General features: G+C 43.3%; 1 protein-coding gene across 2 annotated transcripts in view; it reads left to right on the forward strand.

The window, feature by feature from the left end:
- The first annotated feature begins 5078 nt into the window (after positions 1-5078).
- The window catches only part of PXDNL (peroxidasin like), a 513916-nt gene continuing 491131 nt past the window's right edge, over positions 5079-27863 (forward strand). For both annotated transcript variants that reach the window (XM_035277673.3, XM_002758891.6), the window contains exon 1: positions 5079-5360. In XM_035277673.3, coding sequence (XP_035133564.3) covers positions 5197-5360 — 164 coding nt within the window. In that variant the 5' untranslated portion in view covers positions 5079-5196. The remainder of the gene's footprint in view (positions 5361-27863) is intronic.

Here is a 27863-nt window from a genome sequence, read left to right on the forward strand (position 1 = left end):
CTGGTTATGGCCATTGTTGCAGGACTGAGGTGGTATCGCATTGTGCTTATGATTTGCATTTCCCTGATTACTAGTGATGTTGAGCATTTTTTCCATGTTTCTTGGCCATTGTACATCATCTTTTGAGAGTTGTCTATTCATGTCCTTAGCCTACTTTTGATGGGATCGTTTTACTGATTTGTTTGAGTTTGTTGTAGAGTCCGGATATTAGTCATTTGTCAGGTGTGTAGATTGTGAAGTTTTCTCCAACTCTGTGGGGCGTCTGTTTACTCTGCTGACTGTTCCTTCTGCCATGCAAAAGCTTTTTAATTAAATCCTCTATATTTATCTTTGTTTTTTATTGCATTTACTTTGGGTTCTTTGTGATGAAATCATTGCCTATGCCAATGTCTGGAAGGATTTTTCCAGTGTTATCTTATGGAATTTGTACAGTTTCAGGTCTTAGATTTAAGTCGTTAATCCATCTCGAGTTGACTTTTGTCTAAGGTGAGAGATGAGGATCCGGTTTCATTCTCCCACGTGTGGCTAGCCGAGTATCCCAGCACCATTTGCTGAAAAGGGTTCCCTTTCCCCACTTTGTTTTTCTTTGCTTTGTTGAAGATCAGTTGGCTGTAAGTATTTGGGTTTATTTCTGAGTTCTCTATTCTGTTCTGTTGGTGTGTGTGCCTATTTTTATACCAGTACCAGGCTGTTTTGGTGACTATGGCCTTACAATATAGTTTGAAATGAGATAGTGTGATGTCTCGGATTTGTTCTTTTTGCTTAGTCTTGCTTTGACTTTGTGGGTTCTTTTTTGGTTCCGTATGAATTTTACAATAATTTTTTTCTAATCCTGTGAAGAATGATGATGGACGCTTGTTTCTTATTTTACTGCTTTCATATGGTCATTTTAAAATAAATAGCTTTTTTACACAGAATGTTCTGCAGATGTTCATTGTAGTGTTCTAATGCCAACTGAGAAGTGTTAAAATTGTGTTGTTGAAATTCCATATAGCCTAAGTAAATTTGTGTGTGTGCCCACATCAACTGTGGAGGGAGACATGGCAGAAGCTCTCATTTTGATGGTAGGAAGTCAGTTTTTTTTCATGTAATTCTTTTGATTTTGGCTTTATTTTGGTGTGATAATATATGAATTATGTCCACTGGCGATTTGAACGTTTAACGTCATGTAGGAGCCTTCTTTATGTTTAGTAATATTCTTTGCTTCAAAGTCTCTTTTGTCTGATACTCGTTTCGCAGTTTTTCTGTAGTGAGTAGTCACCTCGTAGATATTTTTCTATGCTTATTTTCAACCCATTTTTTATCCTTATGTTTCAGGTGTGTTTCTTATAAACAACATATAGCTGAGTTTCTTAAAAGTTACTCGGACAGTCTTTGAGTTTTCCTTGAAGCATTGCATTCTTTTCGTTTTCGTTGTTTCTATAGAGTGTTATGTTGTGCTTTACACCTATTAAGTTTTTCTTTCTCCATTTTTTTAGGATTGATTGTTGTTTATTTCATCTGTTACTAGTTTGAAAGTTAATATATTACTTTTTCTGCGCTGTTAGTGATGACTCTGCATTTTAATGCCCTCACCTAACTTACAAACTTCTGAAGTTAGTTACTTCCCTGTCCTTCCCTTATGTGATACAAGGCCCTTAGAGCACTTCAGTAGACTCTGGAGTCATTACCTGGAAATTATATGCTAGTCTGTTGTGCTTGAATGATAAAACTGTAAGCCCCCGTGGCACACCGTCTGTTATGTATCTAACCAATGCTCAGTTTCAATCCCATTTACACTTGTCTTTTGCTCATTATTCCTCCTTCATTTTGGACCATCTCAATTTCCTTTTGCCTAAAGTACATCCTTTCAAATTTTTTTTTTTAGTGAAAGACTGTAGCTATTTTTTCTGTCTGAAAATTTTTATTTTGACTTTGTTCTTAAAAAAAAAGTCCATTAATATTTTCTCTAAAACACAAGAGTTGTTATTTCTTTGCATTCTGGCATTCATTGTACCTATTAAGTCAGCTGACAGTGATTTCTCTGAAGGTCATCTGTGTTTTCTTTTGATCTACTTTAAAGATTTATCTTGACATTGTTGATATTCTTGTCTTGCCACTGTTAATTTTCTGTAGTTTCATATAATGTGCCTGGGTACGAATTTCTTTTCGTTTATTCTGCCTGGTCTTGTAGCTTTGTGAGTTCGTCTCTTTCGTCAGTTCTAGAAATTCTTGGCCATGTTTTTTCTTACAAATATTGTCTCGCTCAGCATCAAAATCTAGATTTCCTTAAACAATATCTTCCTATCGTGAATCTTCTCTTTGGTTGCTTTAAATCTGGTGTTAACCCTTTACGTTGAGTTTTAATGTTTTAGTTTCTTGTTCTGTATTTTCAAGTGTGCCTGGTAGTTTTCACAGTCCTCTGCTCTGATTAACGTGTTCATCTCTGTACACGTACTGCCTCATTCTACTCTACGTTGGATTCTAGTATCTGAACCCGCTAAAGTGGGCTTATGCTCGTAAGGTTTGATGGCCAGCCTTCATAGCACTGTTTCTTTTGTATTTTGTGGGTTTTGACTGAGCTTGTATTGTAGACCTTTATCTGTGGCATCATTAGAGACCCCAGGTTGTTTTTGCCAGGAGCACTGCCAGCTTGTGACCTTTTTAAATGCTCCACTTAAGGATTTTTGTACCATCCAAGCGGAGTGGCCCAAAATTCCATATGAAGTCTCCATTGGAGTTACCACACCTCCAGGAAGATTTCTTAGCTGCCTCCCCATAGCAGGCTTTGAAATAGGTCATTTTCCTTGTGTCTTCTGGGGTGGGTGGAAGTGGAGGCAGGGGGCAGAATTGTTTTTAGTTCATCCAGAAGATATGGCAGTGGCTTTATACAGGGCATTTTGGAAATAAAACTCTCTCTAAGAAAGGACTTTTCTTTTTCCTGTATTCCTGCCATTCCAGGTCCTGCCGGTCTCGAGCTGCACCAGCCTTCATTTTACCCGCCTTGCTGGTTTCTCGTGTTCACTTCATGTTTTTGACTCTTGTATACGTCCTGCTGATTTCCTCAGTAATAGCACTTCGATGCGTTTGTAGAATCTGAAAAGTATTGTAATCTGGGACATGTAGTTGTTTTCCACTGGAGAGTTGGCCCAAGGCACTGTCCAAAAGGACTTGTGGTCACGAGCAGGTCACACCTTGCAGGTCTTAATCCTGTACTGACAGTTTGGAATCAGTAAATTTTTTTTTGTTTTCATTCAGCTTAAATTTAGGTTTCTAAAGTGGAAAGCTTTTTGTATTTTTTTCTGGGAAAAAAAATATTTTATAGGCAGGGTGCAGGTGGGTCATTCTTGTAATCCCAGCACTTTGGGAGGCCGAGGTGGGCAGATCACGAGGTCAGGAGATTGAGACCATCCTGGCCAACCTGGTAAAACCCATCTCTACTAAAATACAATAAAATTAGCCAGTCATGGTGTTGCACGCTCCAGTTATTTGGGGGGCTGAGGCAGGAGAATTGCTTGAATCCCAGAGGCAGAGGTTGCAGTGAGCCAATACTGTGCCACTGCACTCCAGCCTGGTGACAGAGTGAGACTCCATCTCAATTAAAAAAAAAAAATGCTTTAAGCATGCAAGATTTTTAAAGTAATTTAAACTGAAAACAAGGCACGAAAACTTGCAGGATTTCTTTCCTTCGACCTAATTAATGTACACCCTTAGCCCAGTGACTTTTAGAACTTCACATCTTGCCTTTATCTCCCTCCTGAACTTACATATTTCTAAGTTCCTACCCTTTTAAAGTCTGCTCTATGAATGCAAGATATTTTTACATTTTATTTATGTTTTTTATATCGTATATTTTGAACTGCAAACAGGGCACAAACCTGCAGGCGTTGTCTGTGTCCTCCAAATCCCGGGCACTGCCAAGAGCATAGTAGTTACTGAGGGGATTGAAAGGAATAAATTTACTATTTTTGGCTTTATGGGTATACTTGGACAATAAAGTCGCGAACAGTGTCAAACATGACGTTTACAATCAATCATTCTTGTTCATGGAGATTGGTTTTTTAGATCTTTCTACATTTTGATCCCCCAAATCACATATTTAAATGTGAACGTTTTGCCAAAAGAGGGCAGTATTCACCTACAGTAGAACGTAAAGGGAACAAAAATGACTGCAGTGAGAAGGATGAACTCGTTTTCCTCCGAAGATGGGTCCACTTGTCTGATCATCTGGGGCCAGTTTTCATTCGTTTTCCTATTACTTTTAAATATTTGAAACATTTTTGTTTGAAAATGTCAGTCCTTAAAGATAGAGCCAAAAATCTGTTTAAAAATACCTGCTTACAGAATGACCAAAAGGTAGACGTTTTACTACAAAACATATTTATTAAATTTTCACGTGTCCCCAAAGGGGACCGCTCACTTCAGGGAAACGTGGCTAGTTCAAACCACTGTTGAAAAGTGCAGCCAGGGGGCGCTGCTGCCACCGTGTCCCGAGGGCGCTCGCACCTGTTCCACGTCACATACACACACCTGGGTTTGTCCGTCAGTCGTCTCTACAAGGAAGTGTGTGAGTTCGTGGGTTTAACTGTAATGTTCAACATTAAAGGAAGAAATCGGAAGTAGCCCTTTTGAGTCTTACAAGAGTGAAATGTGTTGGGGTTCAGAAGCAGAATATAAAGAAGGAAATTAACCAATTTTTATGAGCATAGTTTGGAGTAAGGAATATGTGCACCTAGATGAACTAACTAGAGCTCTGCCTGCCCTTTAGATTTTATCTGTTACCTGATAAAAAAGAAGAAAAGCTGTTTTGCGTTGTTTCAATACATTATTTGGGCTTCAGAAGGACAGCTAGGGGCTAAAAGGCCGGGGCTTTCATCCAATGTGCAGTGGAAGCAACTTTGGGGAAAGTCTGTTTGCATTATGCTGCCTGAAACACGGTGTTTTAGAGAGAGGCTTTTGCACTGACAAGCTGCTCGTCCTCGCCTCTGTGAGTCCAGTGCCTCCTAGAGCAGCTGATGCCCTCAGCCCTGTAATGTGATACCCCTCCTCCTGGATTGGCCAGAGGGGTGTCCTTTCCCTGGGAGCCGCTTTCCACCACTGCTCCCAAACGTGGCTCAGCCCAGCAGCCACCGTCACCACCACCGCGGTTGCTGCTGCAGCTGCAGCTGCTGCTCTCCCTTCGGCTGCTGCTTAGCGTGGCCAGCAGCGAATGGAGCGATGGAGCCCAGACTGCTCTGCTGGACCAGCCTCTTTCTCCTGGCCGGGTGGTGCCTGCCAGGGTTGCCCTGCCCCAGCCGCTGCCTTTGTTTTAAGAGCACCATCCGCTGCATGCACTTGATGCTGGACCACATTCCTCAGGTGCCACAGCAGACCTCAGTCCTGTAAGTTCACACGATTTCCGGGAAACCCTGTCCCACATGCTTCATCGCTTCTCTGCTAGGATGCCGTGTCCTCCTCCTAATGTACGATTCCTAATGCGCTCCCTGCTTGTGTACTTAGGAGAGGCTTTTCACTTTTCAAACAATTTCATGGTTCTGCTCTGTTAGACTAGAAAATATGAGCAGTGATGAGCTGACATAAATATCTTTGTTTCGGGTTCGGTTCTCTTCCAGCATCTTCCAGAACTTACCGTTGAGAATTCTCATCTTCATTCCTCCTTCAGTAGTTTTCCTGCATAGGTTCTCAGTTTACTCCTTTTCATCCTCTGCTCCCACATCTTCGGGTCTCTTAATTGGTCAGCATGTGTCTGTCCCATTTTGGAAGGAACTAGTTTAACTTTACAGTGTGGTTTCAATCGATTATTTGCTGGCAAAGTGTTAGGCTCTGGACTGTGTGTCCCCAGCACAGACCCTCAGATGGTCCAGAAGAGTTCTTGAATGCTTAAAAGCCCTGCAGAGAAGCCGCTTAGACTAACCGGCATCTAGGAGGCCTCATGGGATAGGAGGGGAAACCAGAATTTGGAAGCCAAACAGGTCTGAGCTCAAATGCTACCGTCTCATCTTTACTATTGGTATAATAAACCCAAATGTTTTAATTTATTTAGATTAAGTCATAATTAGATAATTGGAAGGGCAATTCACCACAAAAGAAGGGTCTGCTTCTAGGGTCTATTTTTAAAGGAAAAAAAAAAGAACAAATTCAAAAATATTAAAAAATAAAAAACAGAAGAAGGACAAATGCCAAAAGATGCACACTGAAGAGGCTTCCTGCTCTATAATAAACGTTGTGTGGATCGTGTCGTGTTCATGGAAGACAGAACTGCTTGCAGTGTTTCGAGTCAATTCGAGGGAAAGGGAAATAGCTTCAAATTCCTGGAATTTTGAGAAACATGTTTAAAAGGATCAATGCCACACATTTGTCAGCCATAGTCATGAAATGAGGACTTGGTAATAAAAAGTCCAATTTGATGCTATTCCCATAGCAAATGACAGATGTGATCCGTAGGTTTTCATTTCTGTAAAGCATTTCATTAATTTTATATGCATTCAAATATCAAAATCAGCCTTACTGTAATAATAAAAGGGTTCTTGAACCTGGGACCACTGCCTATTGCTGTGCGGACAGCACAGCTCTAGAGGTGCCTTCAGACCCTGAACCAGCTGCTTGTCCTTTTGCAATGAGAGTTTTTGTTAGATAGCAGCAAAGTCTTAGAGAAGGGGCTGCTTGTCTAATCAAGTGGCTTAGAGCTACCTAAGGTCCAACTCGACCTCAATTTTGTTTCCTAGGTGTTTCAAAGAAGAGATTAGCACCCATTAGACACACATCTCTAAAGGTAATGAGCAGAACTGAAGGGACATCGATATTGTGCAGAGCCTTCCAGTGTTTAAAAATAAAGCTCAATGGTTGCTTTCTCAGGCCCTTGACAGGGAGTCTCGTGCCGCTGCTGACAGAATGTGTGTTGCCTTAGAGACGTTCTCAGCTTCTTGGCATCTTGATTTCTAATCTGTAAAAATGGAGATGCTAACAGCGTTTGCCATGGTTTGGATCTGTGTCCCCACCCAAATCTCATGCTGAATTGTAACACCCAATGTTGGAGCTGAGACCCGGTGGGAGGTGATGGGATCGTGGGGGTGGTTTAACACCATCCCCCTTGGTGGGTCACGGCAAGAGTGAGTTATCATGAGATCTGGTCATTTAGAAGTTTGTAGCTCCTCCTGCTTTTCTTTCCTCTTGCTCTGGCCGTGTGAAATGCTCACTCCCACTTTACCTTCTGCGATGACTGTAAGTTTCCTGAGGCCTCCCCAGAAGCCAAGCAGAAGGTGCTGTGCTTCCTGCACAGCCTGCAGAACTGTGTGCCCGTTAATCCTCTTTTCTTTATAAATTACCCAGTTTCAGGTATGTTTTTATTGCAGTGTGTGAGAGCAGACTAATGCCGTGTTCACATTCTTGGTTATTTTGAAGATTAAATGAGTTAATGCATTTTAAGTACCCAGGAAATTGTCTAGCACCAGTAAACACTGGAAGTTTTCACTGTTAGCATCATGTTTGCAATAAAGGACAGAAGTTACAAACTTAAATGTCTCCGGGAACCTGGCAGTAAGTAATTTGAGGGAAGTGGGGTAGATGAAAGACAAACTACCATGTGAGTAGAATGACGGATAGCAGCTAGCCTCAAGCTTGGAGTGTGTGGGGATGGTAATGGGGCAGCCAGCTACTTAGCTGATGGATGGCCTCTGGGAATTTGGGCCATAGTTTCACGAAAATATGGAAGCCAAAAGTGACATTCTCTAGCTTTTCAATATTAGCAGCTAATTACGTCTTTAGAAATGGAAAGGTAAAAATATACAAGCCCGTGGCCAGGCGCAGTGACTCACACCTGTAATCCTAGCACTTTGGGAGGCCGAGGCGGGTGGATCACGAGGTCAAGAGATCGAGACCATCCTGGTCAACATGGTGAAACACCGTCTCTACTAAAAATACAAAAAATCAGCTGGGCATGGTGGCGCATGCCTGTAATCCCAGCTACTCAGGAGGCTGAGGCAGGAGAATTGCCTGAACCCAGGAGGCGGAGGTTACAGTGATCCGAGATAGCGCCATTGCACTCCAGCCTGGGTAACGAGCGAAACTGCATCCCCCCCACAAAAAAGATATATATATACACACACACACACACACACACAAGCCCAACCACGCCTATTTGTACGTTGTACGTTGCTTTTTGCCCAGGGCCTTCAGTGTGTGACTTCTACTAGAGAAATAGTATAAAAGCTGATGTGTATGCTAAGCCTGTGAGAATTGGTCCTCTGCTCCTCTGGGGCTAAGAATCCTTGATGTCGGGTTGCATTTTACGTAAGCAATATCATGAAAGATGACAATCACAATTCTGAAAACGAAAAAGCCAATTTAGTTTTTGAAAACTAAGGCAAACGGAAGCCGGCTGAATTTCTTCCCTAGCAGCAGAACCAGTAGTTTCTGTTAAACCACCTGATGTGTGTATTGTCACCATAACGTGGAAATAATGTGATAAAATATTTAGCTCTGCAAACGGCCGACATGGCTGTTAGATGCTAATTCATAGTATTGTTAACATTTCCTTTTTTTCCATTTTTACATGGTTTCAAAATTGTAACCTGAATGCAGAAAATACTTTCCCAAATTGTGGATAAGAAAACTTTATTAGTTTAAAGATTGGTTGTAGTTGATCAGGGTTTTAAGTTGAGAAAAATGCAAAACTGTCCCTCTAAAGTTCAATTTCGTCCCACCTATAAAGATACGCTGTTTCTAGCTAGTGTCATTTACCAAATAGCCTGCTGCCACGAGAAAATCTCACCCTTCATGCTGTAGATTTTAGTAAAACAAATCTTTCAGAATTCAAATTTGCAAACAAAAACATGTCCAGCAGTGAACTCAGCATCTTTAGGGAGGCTGTTCGGTAATCAGAAGCAGTGTTTGGTGAGTGTGATTTGACTCCATCCTGTCCCAGAGTCATTAGCTTGTGTTTCCTAATTTCCCCAGTTACTGGCTAAGAAATAGGATGTTTTACTGTAATAACTGAAAAGATTCTTGAACTTGGGACCACTCCTGAGAATCCTCAGGATGGGAGGTGGAGACTCATGCGGACTCAATGACTGCAAATTGAACATGTGCTGAAAACCACCTTGATTATATTAGGAAAAGTTTAAGCTTAGGGCTGTTTTAATGATTGAGGATTTTCCCAAAAGCCATAAATACAAAAGTATGTATGATGTGAAATTCTAAACATGTAATTTAATTTAAAGGCATTTTCTGTATATAGAAAGCTTTCTTTGCTGCCCAAGTAATACAAAAGCTTGGGGGAAAAGGCGGGGGTGGGGAATTGGCAAATGTCTTAAGGTCAGTCATGAGAAAATGTGTCCAGCTGAAAAAAATTTCACCTTGTTCAAGAAGAAAATAGAAATCCTTCAGCTTTTTCCAATTTCCATTCATTATATATATATAGTGATGTGTTATGGAGCAATAGGGAGTAGTTGCCACCTGAGGCAGCAAAATTATATATATATCATTTTATAATTTATGAATAAAACATTATGATCTAAGTTACATATAAAATTTTATAATAACAACCTAATAGGAGATACTTTGATCTTTGTTACAAATGGTTTGTAGCTTGTTTGTAACCGACATAACTTACTGGCTTTGAATGATCCCTTAGCAGTAACGAACAGGCCTGAACTCCTTAGACCTTCCCCCACCTGCCCCTGTTGAGGGAAAGCTCAATGGGACTCAGCTGAACTGTGTCAACATTCTGACTTCCCCGTCAGGGAGAGAAATGAAACCAAACGTGGGCTGTCACTGCCCTCCCGACTCAGGTCCGTGTGGTCCTGTGGAGAGGGGCTGGAAGAGGCTTTTCAGAAGGAAGACCAGGTGAGTGTGGATGGAGCCGAAGTGGGATAGTGGATGTAAGGACAGTGAGGAGGGGACAGCCTGAGGAGGCAGAGCAGTAAAGACCAGCAGTTGTCTGCACCACTGGCTGAGGTGTAACGTACCCTGTTGACTTGGGAGTCATCCTTCAAGAACCAGATGGACAGGAAAATTGCTTTAGAAGGTCAGTGGAGCTCGGATATCCTACGACAGCCTGTACTTAGATGGCATCTGCTGATTAAAGTATTAGAACAGTGTTTCCTACACTAAGCGCTGCATCTCAGCCCTCCTGTAGGTTCTGTAAATGAGGTGAGGGAATGTGTTAGGGAATAATAGCTCTGTGGGGAGTAGCTGCCGTCGGAGGCGGCAAAGCTGTGGTCTCTGCTAGCTGGAGAGCACTGCACACGGGCGAGGTTGAATGACAGCACAAGTCTGGTGTTAGAAGGACCAGTTCTGCTTTTGCATTTATAGAGTAAAAAGGAATGGTGAATGTCCTCATTTGTCAACAAGATGGGCAACATTGACAGTGAAATGCGTGAAACAGAGGAGAAAAAGTTTTGAATCATTGAGAGTGTGAAAGCAAAATAAGTTCTGGGGCCCCAAAATCACTAAGTTAAAGGGAAAGGCCAACCTGGGAGCTGCTCAGGGCCAACGTGCCTCCCATTCTCTTCACGGTCACCCCTCTGCTCACTGAGATAAATGCGTATCTGACTGTCTCCTTCGGAGGCTGATCGGAAACTCAAAAGAATGTAACCATTTGTCTCTTACCTACCTATGACAACCGGGAAGCCCCCTCCCCGCTTCAAGTTGTCCCACCTTTCCAGACCAAACCAATCTTCATATGACATACCGATCGATGTCTCATGTCTCCCTAAAATGTACAGAACCAAACTGCTTTGTCATGTTGTCGGGACCTCCTGAGCTGTGCCACGGGAGTGTGTCCACAACCTCGGCAAAATAAACTTTCTCAATTAACTGAGACCTGTCTTGGATATTCGGGGTTCGTACATTATTGAGTTTCATTGCATTTTACCGGGGCATTCTGGTGGAAAGGGTAGGGGCTCAGAAATATATAAGCGCAGGAGGGAGACTGAGGCAAGACTTGCAGTTCCGAGAGTCACTGGGCTAAGGCTGTGCATTAATTAGGTTGAAAAGAAGAAATGAGATTTCCCGGAGGGAAGAATGGGAAAAGGCCACATAGGTTTGAATTCTGCACCACATGTGACCTGTGGGTTGTGGGTTGGATGTGCTTGCTTTAGACAGTGAAGTGGAGCAGCTCAGAATTTTATTTAAAATCCATCTTGTTCTGCTGCTCCTTCTGATTAATTTACATAATTTATTGGTCTTCTCCAGTGATTCTTCATCAGAGTAGTAAAAACACCAAAAACCAGTAACTGCAATTCTGTTTTATGCATGCATTTTAAAACAGAAAACAAAATCTTGAATGTGACTCCAGCTAAAAATAATTTTTAAAAATTCCTGTCTACTACTTATTTAAAAAAAAACCCATCAGAACTAAAAGCCCTTATTTAACCACAGATGCTACAGAGTGCTAATGGTTACACATGCTATGATACACATGCATGATATTTTGTGCAAATGATTTCCAAGAGTAAGGACGTAGATCTTAAGATTCATCTACTCATGTCGCCTGGAGTGACAGCCCCAGGAATAAATGAAAGAAGGAGCTGCCTACATGCATGGTTTCCAACAAACCTGCAGGTCCCCCAGAGGTAGATTTCCCAACTTACCCGTTCAGCTAAGACCCCAAAGAAAGCTCTCCATTTTATCTCACTAAATGGACTAACGAAATCCGCTTATTAAATTAGTGCCTGCCAGTCCGGAACCAATGCAATCAGCACATAAGTGGATTGTGTTTTATGAAGGTGCAGCTGCAAGTCTAGACATGCGGGAAGCCAAATGGGCTTTGTGTGCACTGTGCTTCCTGCCAGGAATGCATTCATGGCCCTTTTCCCTGCACTGAGTCTGCTCCTGCTTGTTCTGCAGACGCAGGTCGGGGAAGCCTTCCTTCTCCTCATTACTCCCAGGCTGCGTGAAACACCTTTCCTGTCTTATCCGAATCTGGGAACATGCCACGTGGAATTAGCATCATTAACTGGACTTTCTGACGGACTGAGTTTCCTCTGGACAGTGAGCAGAGAAGATAGACGACATAAAATAGACCAACATAAAATATTTTACATTGAAATATTAACATGAAATATGTTGCATGCAGGAATGAGCCAATTGGCCCAGCGAAACTTGAGGGTGCTGAAGATATTGCCCACTGGAAAGTCTGACACAGGGCAGGCCCTCCATTGTAAGCGTGCTGTGGAGCGCTCTGTTTAACAGGGGGGTGCCTGGACTGAAATGATTTTAGCTGTAAGCCTCACCTACTGCCTCGCCTGTACTGATGACCACTCTCACAGACGGGCTTGTGACCTGTGCCTGTTCAGAGAGGAAAATCGATTCCAAAGACGAAACTTCTAGGGCAAATGAGGTAAGGGAGAAAAGAGAATTGGAGGCTAATTATTCTGAGAAGCAGACATGAGAACTCTTTGAGTGCTGATGTGATGCTGAATCCTGTGATGCTGTGACAAGTGGACATGGGTAGGGAGAAGCTTACAGAGATCTCCATCTCTCTAATTGGCACCCTGGTTTTAAACCAGATTTGGGTGCACAGTAAAACAGTTTCTTCTTCATACCTAGATGAGAATGCCTCCTTACCTGGAGCTTCCCACCTGGGTCACTGTGCCCTGTTAGAGGCTGATTTTGCCATGGTCTATATTTTGGCCAACTCTAAAGACAAGTATAGTTGAAAAGCTGTTGCAGTGTTGAGAATTTATTTTTAAAATGTTGCGATTCAGCTAAAAGCAGCCACCTCTGTTTGCATGGGAATCCCAGACAGCTGTCATGGCCCCGTCCCAAGACAACAATCAATTACTACACTTTTACACTTCCTGATGTTGGTTATAATAATTATTTTATTTTCTTATACTTCACATTTAGAAATTTGCTTAGGAAAACTTTCTAAATTTAATTTTAAGTTCCAGGATACATGTGCAGGTCTTGCAGGCTTGTTACACAGGTAAACATGGGCCATGGTGGTCTGCTGCACCTGCCCACCCATCACCTAGGTATTAAACCCCACATACGTTAGCTGTTTATCCTGATGCTCTCCCTCCCTGCCTCACCCCCGTGGGCTCCAGTGTGCAGGTGAGCCGGGGAGGGAGAGCATCAGGATAAACAGGATAATTCTTCCCCTCGTGTCCATGTGTTCTCATTGTTCAGCTCCACTTAGAAGTGAGTACAAGTGGTGTTCAGTTTTCTGTTCCTGTGTTAGTTTGTGGAGGATCATGGCTTCCACCTCCATCCATGTCCCTGCAAAGGAAATTATCTCATTCCTTTTTATGGCTGCATAGTATTCCATGGTGTATATGTACCATATTTTCTTTGTCCAGTCTATCATCGATGGGTATTTGGGTTGATCCCATGTCTCAGCTATTGTGAACAGTGCTGCAGTGAAGATACGTGTGGATGTGTCTTTATATAGAATGATTTCTAGTCCTTTGGGTTTATACCTAGTCATGGGATTGCTGGGTCAAATGGTATTTCTGGTTCTAGGTCTTTGAGGAATCACCACACTGTCTTCCACAACCATTGAACTAATTTACACTCCCACCGATAGTGTAAAAGGGTTCCCATTTCCTCCACAGCCTTGCCAGCATCTATTGTTTCTTGACTTTTTAATAATTGCCACTCTGAGTGGCGTCAGATGGCATCTCATCGTGGGTTTGATTTGCATTTCTCTAATGATCACTGATGTTGTGCCTCTTTTCATGTTTGTTGACTGCATAAATGTCTTCTTTTGAGGAGTGTCTGTTCATGTCCATTGCTCACTTTGTAATGGGTTTGTTTGTTTGTTTGTTTGTTTGTTTTCTTGTAAATTTGTTTAAGTTCCTTGCAGATTTGGATATTAAACCCTTGTCAGTTGAATAGGTTGCGAAAGTTTTCTCCCGTTCCATGTGTTGTCTGCTCACTCTGATGGTGGTTTCTTCTGCTGTGAAGAAGCATGTCAGTTTAATCAGATTCTGTTTGTCAATTTTTACTTTTGTTGCAATTGCTTTTGATGTTTTCATCATGAAATCTTTGCCTGTGCCTATGTCCTGAATGGTACTGCCTAGGTCGCCTTCTAGGGTTTTTTTTTTTTTTTTGGCTTTAGGTTTTACATTTAAGCCTTTAATACCTCTTGAGTTAATTTTTGTATAATATATAAGAAATGTGTCCAGTTTCAATTTTCTCTGCTTATGGCTTACCCAGCACCGTTTATTAAATAAGGGATCCTTTCCCCATTGCTTATTTCTGTCAGGTTTGTTGAAGATCAAACGTCTGTAGATGTGTGGTCTTATTTCTGAGATCTCTATTCTGTTCCATTGATCTATGTCTGTTTTGGTATTAGTATCATGCTGTTTTGGTTACCGTAGCCTTGTAGTGTAGTTTGAAGTCAGGTAACATGATGCCTCCTGCTTTGTTCTTTTTGCTTAGGATTGTCTTGGCTATATGGACTCTTTTTTGGTTCCATATGAATTTTAAAGTAGTTTTTTTTCTAACTCTGTGAAGAATGTTAGTGGTAGTTTAATGGGAATAGCATTGAATCTATAAACTACTTTGGGTGGTGTGACCATTTTCATATTGATTCTTCCTATCCATGAGCATGGAATGTTTTTTCATTTGTGTCCTCTCTTATTTCCTAGAACAGTGCCTTATAGTTCTCCTTGGAGAGGTCCTTCACCTTCCTTGTAAGTTGTATTCCTAGGTATTTTATTCTCTTTTTAACAATTATGAATGGGAATTTATTCATGATTTGGCTTTCTGCTTGTCTATTGTTGGTTTATAGGAATGCTTGTGATTTTTGCACTTTGTATCTTGAGACTTTGCTGAAGTTGCTTATCAGTTTAATAAACTTTGGGGCTTAAACAATGGGGCTTTCTAGATATAGGATTATGTCATCTGCAAACAGAGATATTTTGACTTCCTCTCTTCCTATTTGAATACCCTTTATTTATTTCTCTTGCCTGACTGCCCTGGCCAGAATGTCCAATACTGAGTGGTAAGAGAGAACAGCTTGTCTTGTGCCAGTTTTCAAGGGGAATGTTTCCAGCTTTTCAAGGGGAATGGGTCCAGCTTTTGCCCATTCAGTATGATATTGGCTGTGGGTTTGTCATAAATGGCTCTTATTATTTTCAGGTATATTTCTATCAATACCGAGTTTATTGAGAGTTTTAACCATGAATTTTACTGAAGTGTTGAAGTTTATCGAAGGCCTTTACTGTGTCTATTGGGATAATCATGTGGTTTTTGTCTTTAGTTGTGCTTATGTCATAAATTACATTTACTAATTTACTAATTACATCTACTAATTTTAGTTCTGCTCATGTGATAAATTACATTTACTAATTTGCGTATGTTGAGCAGCTTTGCATGCTGGGGATGAAGCCAGCTTGATCGTGGTGGATGAGCTTTTCAATGTGCTGCTGGATTCAGTTTGCCAGTATTTTATTGAGGATTTTCACATTGATATTGATATTTATCAAGGATATTTACCCGAAGTTTTCTTTTTTTGTTGTATCTGTGCCAGGTTTTGGTATCAGGATGACACTGGCCTCATAAAATGAGTTAGGTAGAAGTCCCTCCCTTTCCATTGTTTGGAGTAGTTTCAGAAGGAATGGTACTAGCTCCTCTTTGTACCTCTGGTAGAATTTAGCTGTAAATCCATGTGATTATGGGCTTTTTTTTTGGTTGGTAGGCTATTTATTACTGCCTCAATTTCAGAACTTGTTATTGGTCTATTCAGGGATTTGGTTTCTTCCTGGTTTAGTCTTGAAAGGGTATATGTGTCCAGGAATTTATCAATTTCTTATAGGTTTTCTAGTTTATTTCCATAGAGGTATTTATAGTATTCTCTGATGGTTGTTTGTATTTCTGTGGGGCCAGTGGTGATATCCCTTTTATCATTTTTTATTGTGTCTGTTTGATTCTTCTCTCATTTCTTCTTTGTTAGTCTAGCTAGTGGTCTATTTTATTATTTTTTTTCAAAAAAACCAGCTCATGGATTTATTGATTTTTTTTGAAGTGTGTGTGTGTGTGTGTGTGTGTGTGTGTGTGTCCTATCTCCTTCAGTTCCACTCTGATCTTGACTATTTTTTGTTTTCTGCTAGCTTTGGAGTTTGTTTTCTCTTGGTTCTCTGATTCTTTTAATTGTGACGTTATAGTGTGGATTTGAGATCTTTCTAACATTTTGGGCATTTAGTGCTATAAATTTCCCTCTTAATACTGCTTTAGCGTGTGCTAAAGATTCTGAAACATTGTCTCTTTGTTCCCCCTGATTTCAAAGACCTTTCTGATTCCTGCCTTAATTTCGTTATCTACCCAGGAGTTGTTCAGGAGCACGTTGTTCAATTTCCATGTAGTTGTGTGGTTTTCAGAGAGTTTCTTTATCTTGAGTTCTAATTTGATTGCACTGTGGTCTGAGATACTGTTTGCTATGGTTTCAGTTGTTTTGCATTTGCTGTGGAGTGCTGTACTTCCAGTTATGTGATCGATTTTAGAGTAAGTGCCATGTGGCACCAAGAAGAATGTATATTCTGTTGCTTTCTGCGTGGAAAGTTCTGTAGATGTCTATGATGTCCACTTGATCCAGAGCTGAGTTCAAATCCTGAATATCCTGGTTAATTTTTTGTCTTGATGGTCTATCTAATATTGACAGTGTGGTGTTAAAAAGTCTCCCACTATTATTTTGTGGTAGTCTAAGTGGCTTTGTAGGTCTCTAAGAACTTGTTTCATGCATCAGGGCACTCCTGTATTATGTGCATATATATTTAGGATAGTTATCTCTTCTTGTTGAATTGTTCACTTTACATTATGTAATGCTCTTCTTTGTCTTTTTTGATCTTTGTTAGTACAAAGTCTGTCTTGTCAGAAATTGGGATTGCAACCCCTTCTTTTCTGCACTTTGCATTTGCTTGGTAACTTTTCCTCTGTTCCTTTATTTTGAGCCTGTCTGTGTCTGCATATGAGATGGGTCTCTTGAATACAGCACACGGATGGGTCTTGACTCTATTCAGCTTGCCATTCTGTGTCTTTTAATTGGGGCATTTAGCCTACTTACATTTAAGGTTAATGTGTTTGTGTGTAAATTTTTTCCTCTTATCATGATGTTGGCTGGTAATTTTGCCGCAGACCTGTTGATGTAGTTGTTTCACAGTGTCATTGGTTTTTTTTTGTACTTCAGTCTGTTTTTGCAGTGACTGGTAGCTGTTTTTCCTTTCCATATTTAGTGCTTCCTTCAGGAACTCTTACAAGGCAGGCCTAGTGGTGATAAATTCTTTCAGAATTTGCTTATCTGAAAAGGGTTTTATTGCTCCTTTGCTTATAAAGCTTAGGTTGGCAGATATGAAATTCTGGGTTGAAAATTATTTTCTTTAAGAGAGTTGAATATGGCCCCCAATCTCTTCTGACTTGTAGCATTTCTGCTGGGAGGTCTGCTGTTACTTGATGGGCTTCCCTTTGTAGGTGACCTGGTTTTTCTCTTGGGCTACCTTTAACATTTTTTTCTTTATTTTGACCTTGGAGAATCTGATGGCTATGTATGTGTCTTGTCATTGATCTTTTCATGGAGTATCTTACTGGGGGTCTCTGGATTTCCTGAACTTAAATGTTGGCCTGTTTTGTTAGGTTGTGTGAGTTCTCCTGGTTGATATCCTGAAGTATATTTTCCAACTTGCTTCTATTCTCCCCGTCTCTTCCAGGTATCCCAATCAGTCATAGGTTTGGTCTTTGTACATAATCCCATAGTTCTCAGACGTTTTGTTCATTCTTTTTCATTCCTTTCTCTCTAATCTTGTCTGCCTGTCTTATTTCAGCAAGATAGTCTTCAAGCTCTGAAATTCTTTCTTCTGCTTGGTCTATTTGGTTAATAATACTTGTGGTTGCATTGTGAAGTTCTCATGTGTTTTTCAGCTCCATCAGGTCATTTATGTTCCTCTCTAAACTTGTGATTCTAGTTAACAGCTCCTGCAAGTTTATTTTTCCATTAATTTTTTTTCTTTTAACAGAGTCTTGCTCTGTTGCCCAGGTTGGAGTGCAGTGGAATGGTCTTGGTTCACTGAAGCCTCTGCCTCCCAGATTCAAGTGATTCTCATGACTTAGCCTGCTGAGTGTCTGAAAGTACAGACATGTGTCACCACATCCAGCTAATATTTGTATTTTTAGTATAGACTGGGTTTCACTATGTTGTCTAGGCTGGTCTTGAACTCCTGACCTCTGGTGATCCAACCATCTTGGCCTCCCAAAGTTCTGGGATTACAGGTGTGAGTCCTGGTGCCCAATTCCTATGTTTTGTCATGATTCTTAGCTGCTTTGCATTGGGTTAGAACATGGTTCTTTAGCTCAGCAAAGTGTGTTATTACTCATTTTCTGAAGCCTACTTCGGTCAATTCATCCACCTCAGCCTCTGCTCAGTTCTGTGCCTTTGCTGGAGAGGTGCTGTGATCATTTGGAGAAGTGGTGCTCTGTCTTACTGAGTTTTCAGCATGTTTTTGTGGATTCTCGTGTTTGTGAGTTTGTCTAGTTTTGATCTTTGAGGCATCTGACCTCTGTGGGGTTTTGTGTGGACTTTTTGTTGCGATTTGTTTGTTTTTAACAGTCAGTTCCCTTTGTCATAGGGCTGCTGTGGTTTGCTGGGGTCCACTTCAGATCTGGGTCCCTCCTGTCCCTGGAGGTGTCATCAGCGGAGGTTACAGGACAGCAAAGATGGCTGCTGCCCCTTCCTCTGGGCTGTCTGTCCCAGAGGGACACCAACCTGGGCCAGCAGGAACAGTCCTGTAGAAGGTGTCTGGTAACCCCATTGGTGGGGGAGGTGTCTCACCCAGTCAGGAGGCATGGGATTTGGAACCCACTTAACAAAGCACTCTGGCTGCCCCTTGGTGGATGGGGTCTGCTGTGCTGGGGGACATCCCATTCATCCAGACTGCCTGGATTTCTCGGAGCCCACAGGGGTAAAGACTGTGTGTGCCGATTCATAGAGACCGTGGCTGCCTCTCCCCACAGGAGCTCAGTCTCAGGGAGATCAGGGTGCTGTCCCTAAACCCAGGCTAGAGTTTCAGAAACTCCTGCAGGGAGACCCTGCCCAGTGAGGAGGGCTGGGTCAGGGTGTGGCCTAAAGAGTCAATCTGGCCACAATCTGCCGGGGCCATTATCCTGTGCTGTGGGGAATTCGTCCTGGGCCCCAACCATCCAGTCCAAATGGCAGTGGGCTGGAGCTGCAGTAATGGCTGCCATCCCTTCCCTGGGAGTTCACTCGTCCTAGGCAGCAGGCAGCTGCAGTGACGATGAACACCCCTCCCCCCGGGAATTTGGTAGTTTTAGACAGTCTCCAGCTGAGTGGTTGCTGAGAGTCTGCACAGCTGTATGCTTGAGACCCAAGGCCCTGTGGTGTGGGCTCACGAGGGTCCGCCCACAGGGCCTTGATCGATTCCCAGGCAGGGTAGCTCCGTCACTCACCACCTCCCTCGGCTGCGGATAGGAGCTCCCCTTGCCCTGTTTGGTTCCCAGGTGGGCTGTTGCACCAGCCTACTTTTCCTTGCTCTCTGTGGGTCATACCAACCACCTAGTCAGTCCCAGTGAGAGAACCTTGAGACATCAGTTGCTGGTGCAGGATTCACTCCCCATTTTTATTCTTCTCAGTGGGAGCCTCAGTTTCTAGTTGGCCATCCTGACCCCTCAGGGAAGCTTTCAAGTAGCTGATTGCTCTTCCTGTTTCAGGCAGAAGGTAAAACTCAGTGTTTGCCACCTACATTTTCTAAATCATTTCTTTTCTTTTTTGTACCTGTTTTATTTCTGATTATATTTTTCTTTTAATATTAGTTTCTTTGAACATTTGAAGGCAAAAGAAGAGAAACAGATTCTGAAACAGAACGGAATATATTTGTTCTAAGTGGGACATCATCAGATTTACAATCTATTGCTGAATCTACTCATCTGGGCATCTAGGTGCCTGTCCTGAGAATAGAGCCTATATGAAAAATCTAATGTCCAAGAACAGCCTCTGTAATGATTAAGCATTGAAGGATGTTATATCTACTATGGAATTTTTTATTTGCCGTTATGTGGTAAAGCAGGACAAGTACCAGCCTGAACTGTCTAAAGAGAGTGGGAAGCTCACACTACCGAGGGGAGCTATATGAACACTTGACTTTTAGGGTTGCACGCACCAGCAGGGGTGATGAGTTGTGCAAAACTTCTTGGGTACCCTTCCATACTTTTCTCCATCCAATGGCTTTGACCAAAAAGATGAAATTGGGGCAGCAGAAAGTCAACTGGATGACATGGTCACAGCTGCGTTGAGCTGAGCTCTTGCTGTTAAAGAATGGCTTTCATTTCATGATCTTCAAGTTCTGAGCAGTGGTTGGTTAAGGGTGCCTTCCTGAGTGATTGCAGGTCACCTCTGTATAGTTTGGAAGGCACCGTCACCCCCAGTCCTGGCCAATTTGGACTACAGAGTTGTGAATATGATCGGAGTCTCACCGAATAAATCCCATGGAAGTCATGTGGCTACATGATTTATCGGTGTTTCTCTGTGTAAGAAGATGACTCTCAGCAAGGTTAGGCTTTGCCTACAATGCATTTTTGGCTCAGAGATCTAGTTGAGAGGCAGGAGAGCTCAGTAGTTAGGACCGTGGATCCCAGAGCCTGACGGCTTGCACTGCAATTTTCCCTTCACAGGGTAGAAGCTGTGTGGCCTTGGGTAAGTAGCGTCAATCCTTTGATGTCAGTCTTCTCACCTACAATTTCATGTTATTTACCATGTGCCAGGAACTAGTTAAATGTTAGCTGCACCTATTAGTACCAGTATCATTGCTTCCATTAAAACCCAGAGGTGAAAATGGTCAATTCTAGAAGATTCTTTATCTCTTTTTAAAAAATAAGGCAGGGTACAAAGAAATGCCTTTACCAAGACTATGAAAATGATCAAGTAGTATCTCTTGAAGCTAAAAAGTTGTTTTTGTTGAGAAAGTAGTAGAATCGCTCACTCTTAGCATGACTTCACTACGGCTAAGTTCCTGAAACGATGATTTCATGTTCGGAAAACGTTCTCTTTTTTCCCCCCCGCAAACTAACGTTTTTACTGGGTGTGAGAACTACGTGGCACCCTGGAGAGTATGTTTAGTGGACGGTAAGCTAATGGATTCTTAGACGTGGAGTCTGCAGTCAGAGGCACACGGATCTTCACAGCATCGTCGTCGTCTCATACCTTGCTCTGATAACCACCGCTATACCTTAGCGAGCCTCTTTGTGGAGGAGAAAGGAGGAAGGTCTTCCAGGTCCTGGTTCTAGCCGTGGCTGTCAAAGCTCTGTACAAAGCTGTATCCCAAGGAAAACCAACGCTTGTAAATGGTAGTATTTCCCCATCTCTCGTTGGTATTTATCAGAGTTCTGAGAGCTGTGCTGTAGGAAAACTCCTCCCTCATCTTTTCCTGAAGGATATGTGTGGGAGGAAGGAGGATCTTAAGAATTGATTTGTTTTTGTGCTCACCCAGCTGTAGGAGCCTGCAGCTTCAGAATTTTTAAAAATAAAAGGGAATCCTTGGGGAGGTACAGTATGGTATCTAGAAAAAAATCAGAAAACTTTGGAGATCTAAAAAGTACCCAGAAGGAAAGGAAAAGGGGCAGATGGGGAAAAGTTTTCACTTTTGAGTTATTTCACTATATCTCTTGGGTATAGAGGAGTGAAGGAAACATTAGCTCTGGAGAGAGCCCTGGAGGGGACCCTTGCTGGGAAAAAATGGAGGAGCTTCCTGACTTACCTGCAAGGAAGGCAGGCCTTTTGGTGGGGCTGTTTACATGGCTGAACAGGCAGGCCTCAGGATTTGGGATTTGAGGGGCCCATAGCAAACTTTTAGCAGGCTGGGTCCCACTGCTCTATGCTTCAGTGGCATGCTGTACTTGTTTTCTGACACCTTTAATCAACATTTGTGTTTACTTGTTCGACGTTTTCCCTGTGACATTATAAGGTCCACAAAAGGGATCATTCTGTCTTCAGGAGCACTCCGTCCCCAGCTCATAACAGGGCCTGGAATACAGAACATGTGCAGTAAGCATCTGTTATGTGAAGGCTCTGGCGGTATTAATCATGTTCCAGTAGCTTTCTTGCGGCCAGTGTTGCTTTCCTGCGTGCCTGGCGTGCCTGGCGCTTGACTAAAGGGAATAGGACAAAGGCACACAGATCAGTTCTCACGGCTCCCCTGGGAAGCAGGTAGCAGCTTTGGGGTCGGTCGCTTTACAGCTTCAGCTTATGCCCGTTCCTTGCTGGGGCCCAGACAGGCAAGGCCCTGCCCGGAAGACCTCTCCTTGTCACAGCAGGGAAGGTGATGAGATGCTTTTTTCTGGTGCTGGGGCTGTGAGACCCTGTGTCAGGCGGGGAGAATTCGCTGGTCTGGATGGAGCGGGGAGAGGGTGTTGGCCCTGGGATCTGAACCACAAGAAGGACTAGCCTTTCCAAGGTCTGGACTCAGCAGGGTCACGCAAGCACCCAAGGTGGGGGCAGGCCGGTGCAAGAAGGGTGGACTTGTAGAAGCTGATGAGGCGGGGAGGCGGGGGCCTACTCACATCCGTCCAGGGGGTGGCTGTGCTCTGAGTGCAGAGGGAGCCCTGCGGACCCGCGAGACAGGCCATGCTGTGACCCCAGACCCCTCAGACAGGGGCGGGGAGCACAGGTGGAGACAGGGCAGTGCAGGGCGCCTGGGGGCGCGGTGCCGCGGGGGAGCTGGGCAGGAGCTCTCCCCACCCCTCTTGCGGGGCTCTGCCTCCGCCCTGGAGCCTGCAGGAAGGAGCGGCCACCAGGCCCCCAGGAGCCCCACCCCGGGCCGCCCCACAGCAGGTTCTGGAAACGGCGCTCACCCAGCTCTTCCTGACACCCCGCGGGTGCTTGGGAACAGTTTGAGTTTAATAGATCATTTAAATGCGTTTTTTAAATCGGCAATTGAGAACGAACAAGAGGGATTTTTTAAAAAAATGAATATGTGGGGATAGTGTAATATCGCACTCAGCACAGAAAGTCAACACCAGAACAAAAGAATGCCAAATTACAGGGTTTATTGCCGGCGACCACGGAGGACTCACGTCTCTCCAACCCGTGGCCGAGAAACAAGAGTGACAAGACCTTTTTATACCCGCAAAACCACCTTGGGAGTGGGGGTGAGGAACGGAGATGGGAATGAAAGCTGTCAATCACCTCCAAGGCTGAGACGAGGGTGAGGGGGCTCCAGATATTCCAAGGGCCAGGGGACTTTCGTCATTCCGATTGCCACCTAAGTGGTTTACAGAGGTCAAGGTAAACATTAGTTTATACATTATTTGGACAGGTGTGGGGTCCACATAATTTTAGGTTACTTGGCGCCAGGATGGAATTATCTGGGGGTGCTTACTTTGGTAAACAAAGGCCAGCAATTCTGGCAGTTACAGGTAAGAGAAAGTGTGCAGCTTGTCCTCTCTTTGCATTTTGCAAGGTCATCTTAGTAGTTTACAGAAGCCGTAGCTAGCAGTCACTGTGAGGAGAATGGAAACAGTTTTCCCATTTTAAAATGGCACTGTACTGGTTCTAACTCTAGGCCAGCTGTATCACAATAGGACATGGGAAATATCTTTCCCGCTCCTCCTGGGACTCATGTTTAGCCCCTGCCTCCTAAAGCAACTGCTCAGGTTCATAAAATCTAGGGTAGACTCCGTAACATTAATGGCATTAAGGTCTCAAAATGGGCCCTTAGAACCAACAAGCAGTACTAACCTGCTGGGGGAATCGGTGATTTAATTCCTGTAAATAAAACAAGGGGGGAATGTGAGATGGTAAAAGCCGCATAAACCGCACATCCCGACCACACCTCGGCTTTCGGTCGGAGCTGTTACCCTAATGTCACAGGCAAGCAGTCCAAACCCACGCCATCTTGGCCCCTGTGACTTGTAATAGGTAATTGAGGTCTGTGATTTCCACCCTACCCAGAAAATGTGTAAACAAATGCTGATCTTGACTTTTGTGAACGACTTAAGTAACAATCAGAATGTCCAAAGTCCCCTGGCCTCGGAGCGTCAGGAACCCCTCACCCTCCTCTTCACCTAGGGATCCACTGGAATGTCCAGAGCCCCTCACCCTCCTCTTCACCTAGGGATCCAGTGGAATGTCCAGAGCCCCTCACCCTCATCTCCGCCCAGGAGGTGAGTTACAGAATCCACTGGCCCTCGGAATGTCCGGAGCCCCTCACCCCCACCCCTGCCCCTCACCCTCACTCCTGAGGTGGTTTTACAGGTATAAAAGGTCTTGACTCCCTCCTTTCGGGGCCACGGGTTGGAGAGACGGGAGTCCTCCGTGGCCGCCAGCAATAAAGACTCTGCAATTTGGCAAAAAAAAAAAGAAAAGAAAACTGAGCACGTTTTCTAAATGAAATATTTTAGCTACTGTATATGTACCAGGAAAGATACAACGTCAGGGTTTGTTTGCTTGCTTGTTTGTTTTGTCGTTTTTAAAAAACGGTTTGTTCATTTTTCTAGTTTGACCAAAGTCTGCAGCCTGCACCTCAATGGGACAGAGGGATTTTACATCACAGACCTGCAGACGAACCGGAGCAGTTCTTAAGAGTTTTTCTCACCCCGGTATTCTTAGATTATTAATGTATTAAGGAAGAAATGAGACAGTTTTGTTTAGACTTTTTCTAAAGTCCCATATTTTTTGTCCAGATATTAGAGTTGCAGAATAAATGTTTTTCATATATTAAAAAAAAAAAAAAAAAAAAGGCCGGGCGCGGTGGCTCACGCCTGTAATCCCAGCACTTTGGGAGGCTGAGGTGGGTGGATCACAGGTCAATAGATTGAGACCATCATGGACAAGATGGCGAAACCCCATCTCTACTAAAAATTAGCTGGGCATGGTGGCACATGCCTGTAATCCCAGCTACTCAGGAGGCTGAGGCAGGAGAATTGCCTGAACCCAGGAGGCGGAGGTTGCGGTGAGCCGAGATCGTGCCACTGCATTCCAGCCTGGGCAACAAATAGTGTGAGACTCCGTCTCAAAAAAAAAAAAAGAGTGGTAGCCCTCCTCAACGCCGCAGCAGGAGTAGGGGCTGTGGACACCTGAGGCTGGGCCCACCCAACCTCACCCCTGCTGCCCTCTGCCACCCTCCGCTGTCTCCAGGCCCGTCCCTTGCCCCTCAGTGCGGGACCCTAGTGCCTGGACAGTGTGGTAGGGAGCTGCCCCTACAGCATGGCCCACGTGTGGACAAGGGAAGAGAGGGATCCTGAAATGTCTGCCTCATAGACAAAATAATGCTGCCCTCACTTGCTCCTGGAGGTCAAAAGAGAAAATAAGAAGAGGTTGCAACTCAGGACCTCGTCTTAAAAAAGAGAAGGCTTAATTTTAAAAAGGTGGTAGAACCTTCCACCACAGTATTAGCAAATGAGATAGGAATTTAAAGGCAAAATTTAAAGTAATTGAATGTTTCTTTGAATATTCATTCTGTGGGGTCTGAGGCCGGCTGGGCCTCACCTGCTGGTGGAGGAAATCCCACACGTGCCGTTTGAATGCCAAAGCATCACCCCCTCTTCCTCTTGCATGGTATTTTATTTCATTCTCTTTCAAAGTGGGGGTTTGCGAAAAAATAAAAAATAAAAACCTTTCCAGAAGGTTTTCAGTGTATTTTGTCCAGGTCTATCAGAGGATTCACTATCTATGGCAGCTGTGGCCTTAGGAAATGTATTTCATAAATAATAAGACTTGCATGTCAGGATTACTCCTTGATCCAGGCCTGCAGAATGAATCATGTGTTAGTAGGCATGAGAACAACACTAACATGTTTGTATATCTCCGTCAGGACTCTTGGGTGACCAGGTGCATTGGCAGTAAGTGGTAATACTTTGAAAGGATTTTTTTTTTTTTCTGAGAAGTAGGTCTCACTGGTAGACTTAAAATATTCAGTAAACCTTGCTGTAAACATTTGTGCTGTCCTCCAGGCTTTGCCGTTTCATTTCTAGAGCACAGGCTAGGTAGATTTAGCATCATTCTTAAAGGCTCTAGGATCTTCAGAAGGGTAAATACAATTTGGCTTTAATTTAAAGTCATCGGCTGCATTCCCTCCTCATGAGAGAGTCAGCCTGTCCTTTGACGTTTTGAAGCCAGCATTGACTTCTTTCTGGCTGTGAAAGTCTTAGGAGGCATTGTTTTCCAATAGCAGGCGATTTCCCTTACACTGAAAATCTACTGTTGAGTGTGGCCACCTTCATCAGAGATGTTAGCCAGGTCATCTGGATAATTTGCTACAGCTTCTAGGTCAAAACTTGCTGCTTCACCTTGTGCTTTTATGTTACGGAGCTGGCTTCTTTTCTTAAACTTCATGAGTGATCTCTGCTACCTTCACTGTGTCACAATTGCTGGCTCTTCCTCTCCCCAGGGCAAGAAATGCTCTCAGAACCACACTGGGGGGTTGGGGTGGGGGTGAGAATGGGGGTGGGGGAGTCAGTGATTCAAGAATGTTCTTCTGCACTTTTGGAGGCCGAGGCAGGCAGATCACTTGAGGTCAGGAGTTCAAGACCAGCCTGGCCAACATGAAATCCTGTTTAAATACAGGATTTATATTTTGTATTTACTGAAAATACAAAAATTAGCTGGAGGTGGTGCTGGGTACCTGTGGTGCCAGATACCAGGGAGGCTGAGGGAGGAGAATCGCTTGAACTTGGGAGGCAAAGGTTGCAGTGAACCAAAATCGTGCCACTGCACTCCAACCTGGGCAACAAGAGTGAAACTCCATCTCAAAATAAATAAATAAAAAGCGAAAAGAATGTTTTTCCTACCTCTTCAGTGCCTCTTTCAGTGATATGAAGTTAAAACCAGGTAATGCGAGTGCTCACCTGGTTTTTGGTTCTTACAAAGGTGTGTGTGTGTGTTTTTTTTTTTTTTCTTGTTGATAGTTGTTTAATTTGCGTCCTTGAAGCGGGAATGGTTGGAGGAGCCTTCTATTCTACCGTCTCCCTCCTAGCTTCAAACTTTTCTTCTCCAGCCTCCTCACTTCTCTCAGTCTTCACGGAATTGAAGGGAGTGAGGGCCTTGCCCTGAACGAAGGTACACAGGCCTGGCTTTTGGCCTGTCTCGGCTTTTGACATGCCTTCCTCCCTGAGCTTCATCATTTCTAGCTTTGGATTTAAAGCCACAGATGTGCGACTCTTCTTTTCCCTTGAACACTTAGAAACCATGGGAGGGTTATTGAGTTGGTCTAATTTCAATACTGTTGTTTCTCAGGGAATAGGGAGGCCCAAGGAGAGGGAGAGAGATGGAGGGAACAGCAGGCTGGGGGAGAGGTCAGAAAACACACAACATTTAAGTTCACCGTCTTGTGACGTTGTGGTTCATGGGCCCACAAACAATGACAGTAATAACTTCAAAGATTGCTGAACACAGACCGCTGTAACAGTTATATAATAATGAAAATGTTTCAAATATTGGGAGAATTACCCAAATATGATACAGAAACACCAAGGGAGCACATATTGTTGGGAAAATGGCATCGATAGGATCACTCCACTCAGGGCTGTCACAGACCTTCGCGTTGTAAGAAACTCAGTATCCCCAAGCATAGTAAAGAAGAGCACAGTAAGACCAAGTCTGCCTGTACGTGAACTACTAATGTGTGTTCTATGAATCATCAAAATAATAAAATAGCATTTGTGCCTTTGAAATATGCCTTAAATGTACGTGTCCTCAGGCATTGTCTAATGAACCATGTCAATCATTTCATTCAAGTGTTTTTGGCAGGTGCAAACAACCAGCATTGTGTTTTTCGTGATAAAATTAAAACAGTAGATTCTGGAGTTAGAGGGAGGACACGTTTTAGAAGAGCATAAAGGACCGTGATCAAGTTCATCCTAGAAACAGCTTGTTCCATATAAAATGTTTAATTCCGCTAGGTCTTGATGTAAGCCTAGGAGTTTCGCTGAAGACCGTTTGC

Source organism: Callithrix jacchus, chromosome 16 (genome assembly GCF_049354715.1).
Source record: "Callithrix jacchus isolate 240 chromosome 16, calJac240_pri, whole genome shotgun sequence".
In the NCBI taxonomy this organism is placed as follows: domain Eukaryota; kingdom Metazoa; phylum Chordata; class Mammalia; order Primates; family Cebidae; genus Callithrix; species Callithrix jacchus.